Source organism: Pholis gunnellus (genome assembly GCF_910591455.1).
Source record: "Pholis gunnellus genome assembly, chromosome: 19".
In the NCBI taxonomy this organism is placed as follows: Eukaryota; Metazoa; Chordata; class Actinopteri; order Perciformes; family Pholidae; genus Pholis; species Pholis gunnellus.
Genome location: NC_136546.1, coordinates 6,005,170 through 6,024,866, shown reverse-complemented (window position 1 = coordinate 6,024,866; position 19,697 = coordinate 6,005,170). Strand labels below are relative to the sequence as shown.

At 46.6% G+C, this 19,697-nt stretch overlaps 1 protein-coding gene across 1 annotated transcript in view; it reads right to left on the bottom strand.

The window, feature by feature from the left end:
- The window catches only part of mdn1 (midasin AAA ATPase 1), a 51,916-nt gene that overhangs the window by 20,195 nt on the left and 12,024 nt on the right, over nt 1-19,697 (bottom strand). The window contains exons 23-62 of the mRNA XM_079180230.1: nt 19,468-19,619; nt 18,356-18,534; nt 17,939-18,147; nt 17,700-17,846; nt 17,435-17,576; nt 17,203-17,337; nt 16,527-16,665; nt 16,172-16,304; nt 15,786-15,916; nt 15,069-15,207; nt 14,813-14,927; nt 13,601-13,861; nt 13,302-13,499; nt 12,592-12,800; nt 12,381-12,503; nt 12,034-12,231; nt 11,629-11,736; nt 11,308-11,496; nt 10,881-10,970; nt 10,514-10,777; nt 10,156-10,420; nt 9,902-10,061; nt 9,425-9,541; nt 9,130-9,338; nt 8,889-9,037; nt 7,993-8,192; nt 7,180-7,403; nt 6,629-6,742; nt 5,378-5,507; nt 5,033-5,139; nt 4,727-4,860; nt 3,935-4,101; nt 3,555-3,675; nt 3,158-3,371; nt 2,436-2,676; nt 2,210-2,333; nt 1,680-1,844; nt 1,375-1,589; nt 902-1,289; nt 285-397 (exon numbers count right to left, since the gene is read on the bottom strand). Of these exons, the coding sequence (XP_079036356.1) occupies nt 285-397; nt 902-1,289; nt 1,375-1,589; nt 1,680-1,844; nt 2,210-2,333; nt 2,436-2,676; nt 3,158-3,371; nt 3,555-3,675; nt 3,935-4,101; nt 4,727-4,860; nt 5,033-5,139; nt 5,378-5,507; nt 6,629-6,742; nt 7,180-7,403; nt 7,993-8,192; nt 8,889-9,037; nt 9,130-9,338; nt 9,425-9,541; nt 9,902-10,061; nt 10,156-10,420; nt 10,514-10,777; nt 10,881-10,970; nt 11,308-11,496; nt 11,629-11,736; nt 12,034-12,231; nt 12,381-12,503; nt 12,592-12,800; nt 13,302-13,499; nt 13,601-13,861; nt 14,813-14,927; nt 15,069-15,207; nt 15,786-15,916; nt 16,172-16,304; nt 16,527-16,665; nt 17,203-17,337; nt 17,435-17,576; nt 17,700-17,846; nt 17,939-18,147; nt 18,356-18,534; nt 19,468-19,619 (6,818 nt within the window). The remainder of the gene's footprint in view (nt 1-284; nt 398-901; nt 1,290-1,374; nt 1,590-1,679; nt 1,845-2,209; nt 2,334-2,435; nt 2,677-3,157; nt 3,372-3,554; nt 3,676-3,934; nt 4,102-4,726; nt 4,861-5,032; nt 5,140-5,377; nt 5,508-6,628; nt 6,743-7,179; nt 7,404-7,992; nt 8,193-8,888; nt 9,038-9,129; nt 9,339-9,424; nt 9,542-9,901; nt 10,062-10,155; nt 10,421-10,513; nt 10,778-10,880; nt 10,971-11,307; nt 11,497-11,628; nt 11,737-12,033; nt 12,232-12,380; nt 12,504-12,591; nt 12,801-13,301; nt 13,500-13,600; nt 13,862-14,812; nt 14,928-15,068; nt 15,208-15,785; nt 15,917-16,171; nt 16,305-16,526; nt 16,666-17,202; nt 17,338-17,434; nt 17,577-17,699; nt 17,847-17,938; nt 18,148-18,355; nt 18,535-19,467; nt 19,620-19,697) is intronic.

The following is a 19,697-nucleotide window of genomic DNA, read 5'->3' as shown; positions in this document are numbered from 1 at the left end:
CCTGCCTTTTGTAGGTTTCAAGACTCCACAGTGTCCAGTCAGATGTCATTCTGTAGTTTTTAGACATCAATACGATTAATTTGGCGTGTTGAAGATAAATGGTTCTCATGAATAGTTTCATTTGGAATAAATTAATAATTTTCATCCCCAGTCGTGAATGTGCATGAGCAAGTCTGACCTTCCCTGGTCACACAGAGACTTGGATTATGGTAATGTTTTAGTTGTATTCTGCAAAAAGTCCTTATTATAATATCACACGGTGAGAACTTGGTGCTGGTTCTGACCTGATTCGAGGATGCTGGAAGCCGTCAGTGGTGCTGCTCTCCTCCAGCTCTGCTCCGGTCACCAGCTGAGACGACAGGCTGCGTCCTCTCCACTCCTCCTGCAGCAGAGCCAGCTGTAATACAGACACAGAGGGACATGCCCGTCCCATCATCAGGCCAGAGTATTTCGGCGCTTCAACCACCTTCTAGTGAACACGTCCTCAAAAAAAATCCCAAAGAAATATTTAATGCTAGAGTTCACAGTTTCTAAAGACAGAATTGGACATTGTTTTTGACTTTCGACAGTCACAGTTTAACTTCTAAATCCAAGACAGATCAGGTAAGAAAAATATGATCAAATCAAACAAGCAAGTACACCCTGATGGGTACACAGTAAAAAAGAATGTGTTAGAATACAGGTGCATCTCAATGAATGTCATCGAAAAGTTAATTTATTTTAGTAATTCAATTCAAAAAGTGAAACTCTTATATCATATAGATTCATTACACACAGGGTGATATATTTCAAGCGTTTATTTCTTTTAATTTTGATGACTATGGCTTACAGCTAATGAAAACCCAAAATTCAGTATCTCAGAAGATGCACCTGTGTGTGACAAAATGAGGTGAAAACTGACCTCCTGCTGTAAGTAGTTGAGTTTGTAGGCCCTCTTCACAGCTGGATCAAAGATCGTCTGTGGCGTCCACACTTTGATCTGCAGCAGGCCCATGTTGACCCAGAACACTCCGGATCGGGCCAGTGGGTTGGAGCCCTGGACTTTGCTTTGGACGTACTGCTGCAGGCAGGTGACGCAGGCCTCAACCAGGCCGTTAGGGAGCAGATTGGGTGGCATGAAGTCCCTGAAGACGGTCTGGATCTCCTGGGAAGCTATAAGAGGGTCAGAGTCCTCCACCAGGCTCTCACAGCTCTCCATGTAGCCCTCCTGCAGACTGGGAGGCAGCAGGTCAGCCATGCTCTGAAGCTGGCGACGCAGGACTGCGCCCTGGAGCCTAAAGTCTGTGCCCCTGGGGAGGTATGGCGGTGATTAGTAAACCCCAAAAAATGATGCTTGTGAGGAACATTATATATATTTTTCATGTTTTAATTTACCGGAACTCAGCCAGCGCAGGGAGGGCCATATTATCCCACAACACAGCAGACACATCCTGCAGCTGCTGGATCCTCTCCTTCCACTCCCCCAGGGTGACATGGGAGAGGGAGAGGAGGGCCACCCCCGACGGTTCCCATCGACCTCCGGTCTCACTGCTGCAGAGCACTCCCAGCATGCAACACGACCACACTGCTTTACTCAGCAAGGCGGGGCCCTAAATACAACATGGACATGTATTAAACCGGCAGGAAATCCCTTCGATGAAAACAGTGACATCAAACAAGAGGCGTTAAAAGGTCGGTACCACGTTGTTTGCTCCTTGGTGCAGCTTTGGAGACGGCTGGGTCTTGGCACTCAGTGGGTCCCATTTCAGCCACAGGTTGGGATCTGAGGTCACACTGCTGGTCCACAGGGCGGCCAGAGCCTCTGATAGCAGCTCACACCACACAAACTGCAGCTCCTCAGCCGGCTAAAGAAAAAGAGTCATGGGGAATCATGAGCAACATTCTTTACGTTTGAAGCATTTGATCTGATAGTTCACAGTGGAGAGCTGGGAGGAAACAAAGACAATTACATAGTTAGCATCTTAGACTCAGACTTAATCTCTTGGGTCCACCAGGACACTCTTGAATAATTGGTTTGATGTGTTTTTTTAACAAATAATTACATAATTAAAAAGGGTTCCACATCACACTTGTGCAAGTTACATAGTGGACCACAAACTCTACACATACATCACTCTGCACAGTGAAGGTCAGTGAAGTAACAACAAGAAAAAAAACATATTAAAGTACAGGGAATTATTAAATTGTAACTGAAACCTTAACTACTGACCCTGTCACTGCTGAGCAGGAACCACAGCGGCTGCAGCTGACTGACGTTCATCGGTGTGGACTGGAGGCAGTAGCGCAGGTGTCTGGAGAGTTCTCGGCGCATGCTGTCCTCGGCCTCCTGGTCGCTGCAAGTCAACGGGAAGAATTCACTACACAGCCCATCACATGTTTCAACCTCAGTCCGCATGAATATTTGTGCCGTGCAGAGGAAGACATTGGACTTTTACCCCGGAGAGAGAGCCAGGTGCAGCAGGTCAGTGCTGAGTCGCAGCTGGTTGAGCACGGCCAGTTCCTCCATCAGAGGCCAGAGCTGAGCCCTGCGGCTGAGCTGCTGCAGCTCCTCTCTGGCCAGGTGGACTCCTTCCCCCGGCTCCTCGCCCTCGGGCAGGGAGCACATCTCCAGCAGCCCTCTGGAGGTCATCTGACGCTGCTGCTGCTCCACGCTCGACACCAGCCTCTCCAACACTCCTGATGGTATAACATTCACACGGAGACCCTTTCATTTCACACTGGAGTTTTCTCTTAGAGATGGAACAGGACAAAACGTTCAACGCCCCGTTAGTGTCCCATGCAATGTTTAGGACACCCCCACAATATGAACGTGCTGGTCGACAAATTACATAATGATGATTTAGGTATTTTTAGAACCTGAACAGCAGATGTAAAGATATGTAAGAGGGTTTATCCTGATGGGAGCATGAAAGGCACATTTCATTCAGCTATCACATAAAAGCAGTGGGAATGGGCCTCATGCAGGAACCACTTGTGATTTGTTTTAAAAGGGCCAGTGTGCAGGATTTAGTGACATCTCTGCTCACCCGTACACAAGAAATCTAACAATCCCTATAAGGCCACAGTGTGTGGCGAAATACCAGCAACTGTTGAGGATATCTTGTACTGTAACCAACCCACTGACCAACATCGCCATTCAAACAGAGCAACAGCTCACCAGACTTCTGTGGATCCAGCTGGTTGTTTGCCAGCAGAACGAGGCCCCAGGCCTCGAGCAGACTCTCTTTGATGTCCAGCCCGAGCCCGGCGCCCTGAAGTCGGACCAGCTCCTGCCTCCAAGGACCCGTGGTGCCGTCCAGCCTTAGGTCGCTGACATCCAGGGCTTTGCTCAAGAGGCGCAGCCGAGACGCACACTCGGCCACCGACTCCAACTGGAGAAGAAGATGGAAATGGTTTAGTTTGTAAAAAAGGAATTCAGATGCAGAGATTACACTAAAGTGGCTGTTAAGTACTTAAAAAGCACAGGAAAAACAACTACTGATGATGAGTAAATATCTGCAAATCAGTTAAGTAGTAACTGTAGTAAAAGTAGAGCTGATGAAGGGTCTCCTGACCTTGAATGGCAGAGCTTTGCCGAGGGTTTTCTGCATGCCCTTCAGGGCTGTGGCCACAGACACCGGGGTGGACAGAACAGTCTGGATGGCTGCTGAGACCGCCTGCAGCTCCTGGTGACCTCTGGAGCACAGCACAGTCATAAGTGTTAGTCAGTCAAATACATTAACTGTAGACATTGGAAAAAAAAGATCTCGTAACACAATTGTAGCATATTAGTAATATATAAAATACAAATACATGTAAGATAGAAAGTCCTATTGCAATCTTATAGGCATACTCTCTCCGTAATGTTGGAGCAAATGTAAATAAATAAAGCAAGTACTAATAGACCGACTTCAATTTCAAGTTATAATAGGCAGTGTAGAGAAAAAGAGCTTACTCAGATGTGGTGTCGGTGTCTCCCAGCAGCAGCTGGGGCAGGCGGAGGATGAGGTGCTTCTGCACCCACTGCCAGTGCAGAGACAGCACAGAGATGCCCTGCGAGTCAGCCGGCAGTGTGCTGCACACATCCCAGAATCGATCAAGCCACTGCAGCAGCTGCAGGATCTAAAAACACACACACGACAGGTAAGAGGTGCCATGAGTGAGGTCGACCGAGGGCGTTGAAATTTCATGAGAATTGGAAGACTTCTGATTTAATTTATGCTTTTGCCCAGGAGGCGGAGTTATGTATTATCTTATTATCTAAAAAATACAAGCTGTAGAAATGCTTTTAAATACTGTTGGAGTAGAAGTAAAGGAGGTAGTATGGAACAGGTAGCAACTGAAGAAGTAGAGGTATAGATACTATTAGTTTTGCTGTTTTAGTAGTAGTGTAAGTAGTAGCAGTAACGATATTATGGAAAGCCTTTGGACAAACAAGCGAACAGTGTTCTGTAAAGTGACGGAGTTTCAGGAATCTGAGGAATTGAGCATGTCGTCCACAGCAGGGCTTTACAGGCTCATTGACTGCAATTCATTTTTAATAATAGTAGCAGTTGTTGTAGCAGTAAAAGTAGCATTTGTAGTAGCAGCAGATATAGTTGTACACACAACCCAGGAAAAGAGGTTACTGGAAGAACTGCAAGTGAAGATTTTCCAACAAAGATGGACTCCACTTATGTTGTACAGCACTAAATGTACTTAAGTCTAAATGTAAAGTGACACAGTAATAAAGCTAGTGGGTGCTGACCTCAAACATGATGTGGTCGGAGATGTAGGGCTGTCCGCTCTGCACGGCCTGCAGGGTGAACGAGTCCCACAGGTCAAAGAAGGTCCGCAGGTGCATCAGCACTGGGTGGGGCAGGTGACCAATATCCACAGTCCCTGTGTGGGGAGGAACACACGTATTGCACAAACTGAGTTACATATTATGCTGCATGTGGTGGAGTTAAGACATTTTGAAACTGTAACTCAGTTGTACAAGCGGGTGTCAGGTACTGAGAATGTTGCTTCTATCAGTTCATATAATCCAAAGGGTGCTGAAGGCTGTGCGTACCTTTGCTGAAGGCCGTGGCTATTCTCAGGGCACAGTTCTGAGCAGACAGGTTGATGGCACAGGTGCAGATGACAGACCTCTCCTCTCTGTCCGTCATCAGAACGATCCTAACGAACACACAAACAAAAGTCAACATTATTTTATACATTTCGAGACTTTTTAGAACAAAACTCTGCATCGCACTTCTAATTCTTAGCGCCGTTTTGTGTGTCGCACTCGATTCGTTATCCTTCCATTTACAAATGTATATATGCTGACTTTGCTACTGTAGCGATCTTTAAAGACTTGTGTGAGCAAGCCAAAATTCAAACGGGATAAAGTTGACAGGAAAACCTCCCAGCGTACCTGTTTGCAACTGCGTTCAGGGCCTCCAGAAACTCCATGTATCTTTCCTCGTCCTCAAAGTTGCACTTGTTAGCCAAAATATCCAAGTACTGTTTGTTCCATCGCATGTCCACCAGAATCCTGTATTCATCTGGCAAAGTAACAGAGAGTGGTTAATACTCCATGAAGATGGCAGCAGTATGTGGACTCATACATGGATGGATTACTTAACGGGCCGACGGGGCAGGCCAAAGTGTCAAGGCCCCCCGTGGCCTTCACCTACAAAATGTAACTTAAAGGGTCACATACCAACCAAGAAGAGACTCAAAGTAACTACAAAGAAACATAAAGTGACTACAAAGAGACACAGAAGGACTACAAAGAGACCTAAACAACAACAAAGAGATGCAAAACAGCAGCAAAGAGACATAAAAGACACCAAAAAGACTCACATTGACTACGAAAAACAACCACAGAGACATAAATGGCAACAAAGGAACACAAAGCCACTACAAAGAGACACTAAACAATGAGTTAATGGCAGCTGACAGAGAGCCCAGCCACTCATCCACCCAACCAGTCTTCCATTTCAGTTCATTAGGCCTTATTGGCATGACATTTCACTTGATTTGCCAATGCACAATCACCATGGTGAAAGGGAATTAATTAAATGTATTTAAATAAATAAATAGATAAATAGATACATGAATAAAACATTTTTAAAAAGAGGCTTAGCAACTATAAAGTCTGTGAATTGCTCCTATGTAGGTGAGGGCATGTCTGTGCCTCGGGGCCTATTGTCTCATATTCCTGTCATGGTAACTTAAGTCAAATGCCTGATAGAAAGGCAAATCGTTTACAGCAGTGAAGTCTGCTTTACTGTGAATTGTGGAATAAAAAACTGGACAGAAAACACTTGGTATTCTCAACTATTTTGTTAATGTCTTAAATTGCATTTCATTTATTTTTTTGATCTATCACAGTGAATCCATTAACTCCATATTGTGAACTAAATCATATGAACATAACAGCTAATTCACTGAATACCTGCACTTGCAATGAGCAACCCTAAAACTAGCATAGTTATGAACAATGCTTTACCTTGATGACCTGTACTACCGTAGAATTCTAAATTTACATAAAACATATTTATATTTGCAGGTTGTGCATTCAATGTTCTGGTCAGGTATTGCAGACGCTGTGTGTGTGTGTGTGTGCGTGTGTGTGTGTTTTTTTGTTTTAACAGAAGAACAAGACAACCAAAGCGTTTACCTATGCTGTGAGGCTGGAGCAACTCTGCCAGGGACTTGCCCTTGGCAGCAAGTTTGCCACCAAACACAGCCTTCAGAGCTCTGTTTCCTGCCTCCACCTGGACCAGAGCCGGATCTGGAAGAGTCCAAAGAACCACACTGTTTCAGGATCCAAGGTGCTGGATTGTACTGGACACTCATAAATAAATAAAACATCACATACTATGCACTAAACACTCAATATGTTTTGTTCAACATACTTTTGTGTGAATAAACAGGAGTATATAACCCTCAGGTATAATGTTGAGAACCAAACATTTTCTTCTATGGGGACAAGCTAATGAAACCTATATGGTTCTAGTTAGCGCCTATATTTCTAAAATTATAGAACACAAGGACAGATAACTCTGTACAGACAATATTTATAATTTCACAAAATCATGTACCTTGAATCTAGGTAGGAAATCTATCATTGCACACCAATATCATATTTTGGAAGAGAATGAAATCGCTGCACTTCTCAGTGTAAAGTGTCGGGGTGCTGGGTGTGTCTGTGCGTGCCGAGTCACAAACCTGGGGCATATTTGTAGCTCTTCCCCAGGTGTGAGAGCCAGCTGCTGCGGAGGATCCAGTCTCCGTGAGAGGCTCTCTCTGTGAGCAGCCGGACTGCCGTGGGGATCAGCCTCAGAGTGTCTCCGTCCGCCAGATCCACCACTCCTCCGGTGAACATCAGCCCTTCGTGGACGCCGCTGCTCTGCAGCGCCCTCTGCAGGTCACTCAGACTCAGCGGACGATTGCTGTGGACGACACCATCAGTCATTTTTTTTCCTTAAGCGTCAAACTTTACAGCTGGCACGTCAACTGTTCCGTTCCTTCACTTTAACTGCTTTCAACACTTGCACATAAACTGACACTAAAACTATTACTTTTATCTTTTTAATTTAGAGTGCATGTGCTTTGAGTAATTACACTTAAACGGACACGTCAACTCCTTTCGATGTTCACAGTTAAACTGACAAAGTCTCAAGTCTCATCTCCTGTTTTCATGCACTTACACTTCAGCTGATATTACAAGGAAAGTTATCCCCGACACTTCAACTCCTTTCAGTGTTTGCATTTTAACTCCTTTTAGTGCTTTGACTGAATATTCAGCTTTTTCACATGGACTGATAATTCATCAACTTCCCTCAGCACTTTTCTTTTTGAAACAGTAATTGGGTTTCAACTGCCACTTTAGGTGCTTTCACTATATCAAATTCAGGCACATCTTTCTTTGAATACCTTGTTCTATAATGTGTCGGCCCTTCCAGGGTACATTCACACAGGTAGGCCTGTATTGCACTTTTCCGTTACAGGCGCATGCGATTGTGTTGCCACTATTCTCACCGTTTGCCCTGCAGGCTGAGGGTGTTCAGGCAAAAGGAGAGGACCTGTCCGTCTCTGAGGACAGCGGAGAAGCAGGAATCCTCCGTGGAGAGGAGGGCAGACGGGAAGCCGTCAGGCCAAACTCCAGCACACAGCAGCCCGCTGCCCCAGTCCTCTGTGTCCAGGATGGCCAAGTGCTGCTCGATCACCTGTTGTGCTTGCTGGAGGGGAAACAGGACACTAATGTTTATTCATCCCCTGGGGAGCATGATTGTGCTAATTGGATGTCTTTGAGCTGGAGGAAAGCTGAAAAGCATTTAGATTTATGATTTGACAGACAGGGTGTGAGCTATTCATTCAGGTTTTATGAGCAGTTCCAGTCAGGAAGCTCGTATTACAAAGCAGGATAAAGAGACAAATTCTGAATTTCTAAAGTGAATAAAAGATACGTTTGGGGGTCCTCCCTCAAGTTTCAAAATATGCAATTTTACATCATTTTGGACCATTATTATCACTATAGATAACTGCCAATAAGCTGAAAGACATAAATTGCTAGATTTAAATGCCAGAACAAACAATCCCAGCATTGTTTGCCCTGTAAAATCATATTCTGAAGCAGATTCACAAAACTTTTAAATAATGTTTCATTAATTCTATTTGTTCACAAATTTAAAAAGTCATGACGAACAGTTGACTAATAATTTCGCAAAAAAAGACATGAGCTCTGCACCAATAAATTACAGCACCCTCACTCTCACTCTCATGGTACGCCAAATACCCAACCCTCGCTGAGCCGGGAGGGGAGGGGCCAACTTTGAATGTTGTGTTTACAATCCGGAACTGACAAATCCTACTCATAGTGGTGAGACAGTGGAAATATTACAGTTGGGGAAGCATCGATAAGGGCGTGTTGATACCTTCTGGCTGGCGGTGGTGCGTTGGCAGAGCGAGTAGGCCTCTCCACAGGCGTGCTGCAGGGCGCTGGGTAAGTCGACGCCTCGCTGCAGCTGGCAGGACAGCAGGGTGGCGGCATGGAGCAGGGAGGCCACTGACGAGGCCGGGGAATCTGAGAGATAGAGGCCAGTCGTTGTTTTTCTTCTAAATTCTGCAGATTGACTAGTTAGCACATGTATTTCTTATCGTCATTCAGCTGCTTACCCCAAATGGCAGATTTGATGCTCTTATGTATTTCAATCAGCAGATCACACACACAGTCCCCGGTCACCCCGGCAGTGTGAAGCAGGGTCTTCAGGTCCAGTGTGTCCCAGCAGGACCCCTCATGTTCCCCCGGGATGTACACCTCCACCCCTCTGTTCCTCATGGCTCGGGAGAGCTCCCCATGCGCCGGGTCCATGGTCAGGAACAACCTGCACAGCCACACACGCACAGCTGAGCACACACTTCTTCAAAAGGCTCCAACAAGAAGTGAACAGGCTCTAATATTGCGTACTACCTGAAGTTGGGATGCGGGGTGATTTTGGGGGTCTTCCCGTCTATGACGCCGCGTTCGTTGATGGTGAGTGACCCACCAGGCTCCAGCAGAGCGTTGAGGCGATCCAGGACAGAGGCGCTAAGAAAATAATACTTGATCAGTGACATTTGCATCAATATTTTTGACCTCCAAAAGTGTGACGATTAAGACGATTACAGCTCTCATAATTTCTCTTTTCAAAATGCCATCTCAAACAGTTTCGAAACTATGATTTCTTAACTTTTCAGACGTGCATTCGTTCTGTAAATATCTGTATAACCAAGCTTAAATTCCAAAAAGTGGTCTTATTTCACATAAGATATTTCACATTTCCCTGCAAATGATTTCTGAATGGTTTCAATAGATCTCTGCATAGCGTTCTGGCCCTGAGTTCTTATGATGCGTGTGATCTTTGATGCCTTTCGAACAATGATTAAAACCCCAGCCGTGATTTCTCACCTGCAGAAGTTGACATTGTCCATGAGCAGCCAGTCCCCGGCCTGCAGGGCCTGGACCAGCATACCGTCCAGCCACTCGAAGCCTCCGTTTGTCCAGCCGTCCTCCAGCTGAGCCAGACGCTCCTTCAGCAGCGTGAAGTCCATCTGCAGTTTGGACATGTCTGGAGGACGCGAACGCAAGCGAGTTACAGCACCGGCAACACATTCTTATACTTACAAGACAACCAAACTTTTCAGACGCTACTTGTCCGTTACCAGTGAACACTTTGAGCTTGGTGTTGAGCTTCTGCAGGAGGAGGATGATGACCTCCAGCTTGTTCAGCGCCTCGGAGTTGATGGTCCCCCCGGTTCTCTGCAGTCCTTCCTCCTTCAGCCAGTGGCAGAACAGACCCCACGTCTGCAGCAGGAACTCCGTGTCCTGGATGCCGAGATCCAGCGACATCAGGCCACGCCTTATTACCATGGCGACTATGTAGTCCACGCTCTCCAGCACTAGTTGCCACGGCCGCATGATATCCACCTGGAAAGAGGAAAATAGTGGGGAGTGATGCAATCGGACGCTTCGAGACAATGGAAGAGGCTACGCAAGCTAGACACGCGAGGTCCCGGTTACCTGTTCGAAGCCTCCCAGCAGCTCGGTGGTGTCCATGGCGCTGTTCATGGCCATGACCCTGAGGCGGTGTCCGGTCAGCAGAGAGAGCAGTCTCGCCAGGCTGGTCTTTGCGCTGGCCGTGGGGCCGACCAGTATGGTCATCCAGCCCATCTCCACGCACTTCATCAGGGACTCCAGGGGCCGCAGCGCCTGGTGTGTGATGGACAGCGGGGGGTCGAGGGTGACGGGGGCTCCGCCGCTGCGCTGCAGGACGGAGAACCCCACCTACAGGAGGGCAATCCACGAGAGAAGAAATACGTTTTGTCTGTACAATACAAAAAACTTGCTTCAAAACAAACAGGAAGAGGTTTTGTTTGTTTTGACAAACCTGCAGGTTGAGTGGAGTGATGTGGAACTGCCTGGAGCCGCTGTAAGGCTCAAAGTCCTCGCCGAACACCTTCCTGAACACGGACAGAACCTGTGTGGAAGAAGAGGAGCTTCACAGACTGAACAGTGGAGAAACAGACTATCCATGCGGGTCAGTCACAACACAAAGAAAGGTGAGGGTGGTCACTGGATGCAGAAAAGTGAGGGAATTTATTATGCTCAAATACCAGAAAAAGGCTTTTTCCCTTTTTCCTTTTTGTGTGAATCCACCAATGACAGTTTGCATAAAAAAGCAATTACATAATATTACACTGTATTTATTCATTTATAAATGTACCTGTTGATCCAAACGATAGAAGTCAATCCTTTGAATAGGATTTCTTGAAAACCAACTTAAACCAGTGATATACTGATAAGGCGTCTTGTACCTGAGCCTTGTCAGCCTCCGCTCTCATCCTGTCGGCGTACACCAAGGCTACGTGCTGGCCTGGGTTGAAGAATCCCGGGGACTGGTCGGCCTGCATCAGCTGACACCAGCGGAACATGTCCCGCAGGTTGAACTCCCAGGGACTTCCTTTCTGACCCCACTGCCGCTCCACACACACCTCCTGGACAAGCTGTTGGGAGGCAGGAAAAAAAGAAAGAAAGAAGCTCTTAAGCGTTTTAAACATGCTCGACTAGCAGGTTGTATCTCAGCTGGCACAGCAGAGTCAAGTCTCTAATTCAGCGGTCATACAAGAAACGCTTACCTTTTTATTGAACTCCACCATTTTAGCGATGATTTCCTTGTCAATGCTGGTGAAAATGGCGTCTCCAATGAACTCCATGTCTTTGCTCGTGAGTTGGTCCACGAACACCTGAGAACACAGGGGTAAGTCAGATTTCCCTTTGAGTGGTACGATTCTGGCTTTTTGTCTTTTGAGTTCTCTTTTCAAGGAGTCCAGGAGGTCGACAGCAGCCACGGTACATGTGGAAAAAAACACTCGGGAAACGATATTCAGAAATACTTTTTACACATAAAAAAATGTCAGAATTTGAATTTCAACAGTCGAACGCTGCGTAGCATGTCTATTCATTGTATATACATGAATAACAAACTTTAAAAGTGGCGAAGTATATAAAAAGTTTGTGCAATCCTCTCGACTGTTCCTTACCTGAGTGAATCTGTTGAGGAAGGATTTGGGCAGTCCTTTACGCCCACCGCCTTGAGTGAAGGGGTTCTGGCAGCCAAAGATCTTGGTCTTCTCCTGCTGGACCTGGAAGCTCATCCCCAGCTCAGGGATGTAGATCTCTGCCCGGTGATCAAAGCAGGCGTTCAGACCCTCCAACACCGACTGAGAGGCCAGGTTCAGCTGTCAAGCGCGAGGAACGAGTCAAGTGAGTTTAACATCGCAGGTTTCATCAACATCGTCTGATTACAATTTGTCTTCTCCGGGCTCCAAGCAGTCAAAATTAGTGCACAAAACTGTAAAAAAAACTAAAACTGAACGGCGGTCCTTACCTCGTCCAGGACAACCCAGTGTCCTGCCTTCAGAGCAGCTAGAAGGGGGCCATCGCGCCACGCAAACTCTCCTCCCTTTCCTCCCTCCACAGGGAGGTCAGTTCCAAACAAATCGGTGACATCCTGCCAGAGAGCACACGTCATCAGCATCAGTTCATCCAGGAGCACAATGGGGGACCTTTTGAGCATCATTCATATGAAAAAGCTTTACCGTTTGCTCCGACAGGTTGATTCTGACCAGATGGTTCCCAGAAGCCTTTGCCAGCGCTGTCACCAGACTGGTTTTCCCCACGCCGGGGGAGCCCTCCAGCAGAACGGGCCTCTGCAGCTTCAGCGCCCGCAGGAGCCTCTGGGCGTTCACGGCGGTCGTGCCCGCTGCGATGGCGTAGTCCGACAGGTCGCGGCTCTCAGTCCGAGGCCCTGGGTGGACATTTAAGTAACAGTTTGTAAACATTACGAAAGAAGTATTTAGTAACCAAGGCTTTACCAAATTTGACGTAATTTCGAGGAGATAAAGCTGCAATACTTTCAATAAATATTCCAAAATGTGTGACAATGCCAACAAATTTGGGGATATTTGAACAATGTAATCCTGAGATAACAGGTGGAAAAAAGAGTTGGAAATTTGGCACGCTAGATCTGGATCCCATCAAGGGTTAGTGAACCATATTTGGTGAAATGTGGGGAATTAATACCATAAAAAAGTACATAAATTCAATAATAAAAATCTGTAACTGATTTTCAACAACCAGGTCCCACAGAATGTTTTGACAACAATCTAGTCTCTCGGAGACCAAAAAACAACAAAAAAGGGTTGCAACACTGCGATTAGCATTTGTCGTAACATTACGTAAACAACTTATGAGCCGAGGTAGGCGGGGCATAATTATGACACCCGTAGATGCAGCGTATTCTTAGTACCTAAAGCAATGTAGAAGGGGTCAATGCCGAAGAAGTCTTCGCCCCACTGGGGTTCCCGCGGCAGGCTGCTGTCGTAGACTCTCAGGGCGTCCAGCATCTCCTGATCCAGCTTAGTCATCTTGCTCAGCCGCTGCTGCAGGTAGCCCAGGCACAGCCGGCGCGCCAGGAGGGCGCTGTCTGCACAGGACGCTGTGGTCCCTGCAAGAAGAGGGAGTCTCAGAACACATTTCTTAAAACGCTTTCTTTGGGAGACAGATTCCCAGTGGAACTAAAAAACTAAAAACAAGCCGTCGGCTCACCGGAGCCAATGCCGTCGACATAGACCAGACACGCGGCGTGGATGAAGGCGGTGACGGTGTCCAGCCTGAGGTCCCACTCTGCCTCCTCGTCGTCCTCCAGGGCCCCCATGGTCATGAAGCCGTCCTCGTCCCGTTCGCACACGACGTTCAGGAAGTAGACCCACGACAGGATGTCTCGGACGCTCAGGATGCAGCGGCGGCCGAAGTCCTGCTGGGTCAGCCACTCGATGAAGTCCAGCATCAGCTCCGCGATGTCGCCGCCTGCGTTTGAGACCAAAGGGAAACGCATCAGTAACACGATGTGGTTAACAAGACTAAAGCCCTCTCGTCTAAACCGTCCATCATGATACATATATTTAGAGAGACGGCAAAGACTTTGAACTTTACGGCAGTGCTGCCTCGCTTGTTGCGCATTGCTCAGATTTTGTGCCTTGCTATTGTGCTTGAAATTCAATCAATATCAACTTTGACCTTGTTGGGTAGCTTAATGTGAAATCAATGAGACGATCACTGTCAGTGTTCGGTATACTATCACCGTACGAAGTTGTTATGGTGGAGGTGTAAGCAAACAGTTGTCTATTAACACATCGAGGAGACACAGAGAAACATTGGAATCCACTTGATGAATCAATATTTACTCTGATTTTTAACTCGGGTTCCCAACTCTTGGGAAAAATATCCTCCACTTTAGCTCCTAAATGCTCCTCTGTGCTCATCATCTGCTAATCTCTGTCTGCTGTTAGCTGCGGAGCAGGATTCTATTTTTGGATCATAAAGCTTTCCTGGTAGTTATGTAAACCTCGGCGGAGCCATGCCGCTAGCTTAAATAAAAAAAATGTTTTTGAAAAAGAACAGATCAAAGTGTCTTTTTATCTTTACTACAAAAGCAATGAAGACCAACTAGGTGTCCCTGCATTAGTGCAAGAGGTGTGACTGTTGCCTCTGACTGGTTAACAACGTAACTAGCAGACATATTCAACTGACAACTGACTTAGTATTTAAAATCTAAAACCATTTTGTTTATTATGAGGAATTACTGTTCAGTCTCATGTCGCTTACCTACCATTATTTTTGCATGAACTAATTCAGACCCTACAATATCTATAATTATGATGCAACGATGATGTAATAATGGTTGTGTTTGTGGACTGCTTAAGTTGCAATCAGGAGATGCAAGTGAATGACTGGATCTATTTCTCTGAGTTAGTTTACCATCGAGTGAGAGGCCTGAGCGCAGGTTGTGCTGGATGATCTGAACCAGGTCGCTGCGGCCGTTGCTCTGCGGACACCAGATCTCTGTGAAACGGTTCCTGAGGGCAGGAGAGAGCTGTGGGGAAACAGACAAGCAAGTTGGTTACTCTTAAAGCACACGCATTTTAAAAAAAAAGCATGTTAAACCATAAAGGACAAACATTCTACCTTCAGCAGTTCTGCAGCTATTGTTTTTTTTTTATTATTTTGTATCTACCTCCTTCTTGCCAAAGTCTCCTCCGGGATTCATGGTGGCAACCAGACGGAAACTTGCGGCCGCACCGATCAGCTCCACGTCGTCGTTGTCCCCGCTGCCCTTCTCTGCCAGCACGAGGGACTTCTCCGTCTCCAGAACACTGAGAGGAAACACGACAACACGGTCTGTCATTCACCTGCATGTGGCCGTAAACGGGCCATGACACGGCCGGTCCTGTTGGATTCTGTGGCTCAAAATGCTAAATATGCCATATGAAATGTCACACCAGGTGTAACAAAAGTACAATATGTGGCACGAAAATGTGCACTCTGTTGCATATACGTCTTCATAGCTATCATTAAGGGGTTTACTAAAAGCTTGAAAGGGGTCAGAAAAGGGTAGAGTCTGGCAAGTGATACCAACTAAGTACCAACTACAGAGCAGCTTCTTTCTTCAGGCTGTAAGACTCCACCTCCCTTTTATTGACAAAGCGGGTACCACAAGGTTCCGGGCTTATAATAGAAAAAAACTATTACTCCAATACAGACTCGTAAAATCCACCTCTATGCCGATGATGTGATGGAAATCTCTGAGCTGGTGAACGGATGTGATGACAGGAGACGACTAAGATGCTCAGATGTCTTAAGCAGAAATATTTATTGCGTATATATTTACCGTTACTGGTGTTTGTTGCTTGTGAGTAGCTGTGTATATTGTGTTGTGTGTGTGTGCGTCTACCTGTTGAGTCTCTCAAGCACCGAGTCGTCTGCCAGGGAGATCTCATCCATGAGAAAGACTCCTCCCTCCTTCATGGCCAGCACCAAGGGGCCGTCATGCCACTGAAAAAGCCTGCAGTCCTCACCATCCGTCTACACAAACACAGAGAGAGAGAAGAGTCAATTTTATAGAGCATCCGATGAGACAAAGATGCAATATGGAATGAAACTGGAATGTGAATTAGGTTTAAACTTGAGTTATTCTATACGATCAATGATACTGTGTTTCTACTGACATGAAAATAAGTTTCAGGAATAACAACATGTCATCTATGATTGTGTCCTGTATCTTGGCTCACTCACAGCCTTTTACATTTCTATTTCTACCCACTGCCGACTCGTCCGTACCTGATGCGTGTGCCTGACGGGTCGCAGGCCTCCCAGGAAGTCAGACGTCTCCATGTGTTGGTGACAGTTGACTGCGAAAAACTTCTGTCCAGCCAGAGCAGCAAACAGCTGGCAGATTGTAGTCTTTCCACATCTGGTGAAGGAGCAGGGAAAAAAAAGTTATCCGGTAACAGGCGGCGCTAGAGGAAAGGTCAGTCGATGACAAAAGAACTCATATTTTTTTCAGTCTGGACCAAAGTGGCGGAACCAACCATTACTGCCGTCCCTGGAGCCACGGGCTAAAAGTCGCAGTGTCCATTTTACTCTAATCCTCTCAAAGACCGAACGTATTGGGCCTGGCGGATTTCAATCTTACCCAGTGTCTCCTACAAGCAGGATAGACTCGCCGAATCGAAGCGCCCGTCCTACCAGCACAGCTAGTCGTCTCATGCTGTGCGTCCACACCACGTGGCGAAACTCCTCTGGGACTCCGGCGATGCTGTCGATGAAGGGACCTGCCAATCAGAGCGACGAGCCAACATCATACTGAGTTCATCGGACAAGCTAGATGGTTAGATGGCTAGTTGAATAGTTTACTGTAAGTCTATAGTGTCCATATTTGAAAAAGTTTAAAAGCAACTTAAAGAAATATGGAGTTTGTAATAAAAGCACTAGCAACAGCAGTAGCACGAGTAGCAAAGAGTCATACAATCAGTGAACTGACTCAGTAATGTCCGCTACACAGCTACACAAAACAATCTATTTAAAGTTTGCCAACATTAGCAACCTTAAGCTACTTGTCATACCACATCATATAAGTCGGCAGCAGCAAAACCCAAACATGTATTGCTCTGAGAAAGGGTGCTTTTTATTTCTTATGAATTTAACAGTTTTCTTTTACAAAGTTAGGGAAAGAAATGTTGAAGTCAAGCCTGATGTTGCCTGACACATAAAAGATAGTATAACTCAGTACAAGCCGATACACAAAGCCCGGGTATTGTTATTAGTCACATCTGTGCATCCCTAGTGAAGTGTTCTTATGTTCCACTTACTGAACTGGCTGGTGACCTGTTTCTGAGAGAACAGGGTCTCGGGGTTCACCGTCCTCTTGAAGTGCTTCTCCAGGATGGACAGGATGATGGCCTCTTCCTCCGGCTTCCTCACGCGCCCCGCCAGCAGCATGTACCCTGATGAAGACAACGCCGACAACAACTTTATCAAAGGTTTCCGACCGGGACACTGGTGTCGGTCGGCATTTTTAGACGCACGTCTGTCAAGCCTCACCGTCATCGGCCAAATGCTGCAGCCAGTCCTGACAGGCGTCCGTCTGCTCCTCTAGCCTGTAGCGATCTGCCCAGCGGAACAGATCTCTGAGGGTGATGAAGCCATGTTTCCCCGCAAACACAGAAGATCCCCTGCGTAAGGACTGATGGGGGAGGAAGACACATTTCATACGCGAGGTTAGGATCACCAGGTACAGAAACGGGATAAGTAACAGGTACGTAATACGAATCGATACAACTAACAACATACAAGAGTGCACAGTTACCTGAAGGTCTTGCATGACCTTGACCAGCTTGGTGCAGTAGGATGGAGGCAGGCTGCACCTCTGGTGGAGGATGGTCTCCAGCTCTCCACTGGGCAGCTCATCAAAGTGCAGCTCCACGAAGCGGTTCCTGAAAGCCCTGGAGAGCACCTGGAGATCAGACGGTAAAAGATTACCCAATGGAAGTGGACTGAGTTCATTAGATAGGACGCAATCCCTCTCAGACTGAACGAATGGTATACCTTTCTGCCACCGTAGAGACCAGGTGGATTCTGGGTAGAAAACAGCAGGAATCTGGGGTGAGCCTTGATGACTTCCTGTGTCTCGGCCACAAAGAGCTCCCGGTTGTCGTCGAGTAGCCTGTTGAGAGCCTCCAGGACGTCAGTGGGGGCGAGGTTCAGCTCATCCAGGATGATCCAGTAGCCTTTCCTCATGGCGTCGATCAGAACACCTGGAGCAGATAGACAAGCAATTGACATAAGTCTGCGGGGAACGCCATGGGAGACAGATTCTCTATGTTATGGTAAAAACTAGAGATAAAACAAACACGTTTTAAAATCACATCTCTCCTAGACATAGAAGTCTCAGATACTGTACAATGTCCTAACAAAGGTGAACCTTGCTCTTTTCCCAAGACAGGTTAGCGTGAGTATTCGTACCTTCTTTGAACACCAGCTTGCCCTTGTCGTCGGATGAGTAGCAGCCTATGTACTCCTGGATGTCGGTGTGCTCGTGGTTGTTGATTCTCACGCACTGGTTCCCCGTGGCTGCAGCCAGCCAGCGGATCAGGCTGGTCTTCCCCACTGAGGTCTCTCCCTGGATCAGCACCGGGTGAGTCCTGCGAGGTCCAAACATGAAGAGAGAGAGAGAGAGAGAGAGCGAGAGAGAGGCTCGTCAATGGGCACAACGTAGAGGGATGTTGTGGAGCAAATGTAGACCTAAAGGGCTATTGAGTGGTGAGGAGGGACCGCTGAGTCACACAGCAGCCATTGCTCGCAATAATAAAAACACACGTCGCCTATCATCTTCATACATGACGGACGACGGGTGTTTTCACATTCCATATTTCTCCTACATCTTGTTTATGACAAGAGAATTACATATAATGATTAAATAATTCATGGCTTAAAGCTGCGCTACCAATGTTGTATTATTAACACCTCATATTAACAACAAAATCAAGTAATGCAGCTTTGACTGAAGAGAATACTGTTTTGAAGGATATTTGTTCAGTTATTTTTGTGTTTAGTCATTATGAATACTGCAATCCAAAACCTCTCCACTTTCCTCAAATTAAATGTAGTTATTTTGTATGTCACATTGTGAACTTAATTGCACTCTATGGCAAAAAGTATATCAACATATTTGTGTGTACATTTGGTCTCAGATTGGTTTGCATGATAAAGTAATGGTTCTCCTAGTTTGCCCTGACGTCCGCCCCCCCCCCCCCCCACCACACCTCTGGGATGAACTGGAACCCTGACTGTGAGCGCAACGTCAATGTTGACCCTCACTAATGCTTCATCTGAGAACTCTATACCAATATTTAGTTCTGGAGATTGGCTGTCTTTAACACAAGCCATACAAGAGGCATAAAAAGCTTATGGCTTCCTGCCCGGCCGATCACCGACCACAGGTTTGTCCTGATGCATCTTTTCCTAAAGGGCCAGAATTAGCTGTGAGAAAATGAACATCTGGATATTTATAGATGAACCAATTGATTTGGGGGAAATCATGGGCTAAAGGTAATGCTGGCTAACAGTTTTCCTACCCTGCAGATACCACTCTGGCGAGGTCGCGGAGGTTGAGTTTGACTGAGGCGGTGAGGATGTAACCGGGGTCCAAGGCCGGCTCCATCTCCCCCTGGGACACCCAGTAGCCCTCCACATCCACGCAGGGCCGGCCTGAGGGCGACGGGATGGGCTGCAGGAAACCAAACAAAATCGGTTTACATAAAAGGTGACATTTAAAAACAACTATTTAGTTGTACTGAAATGCCAT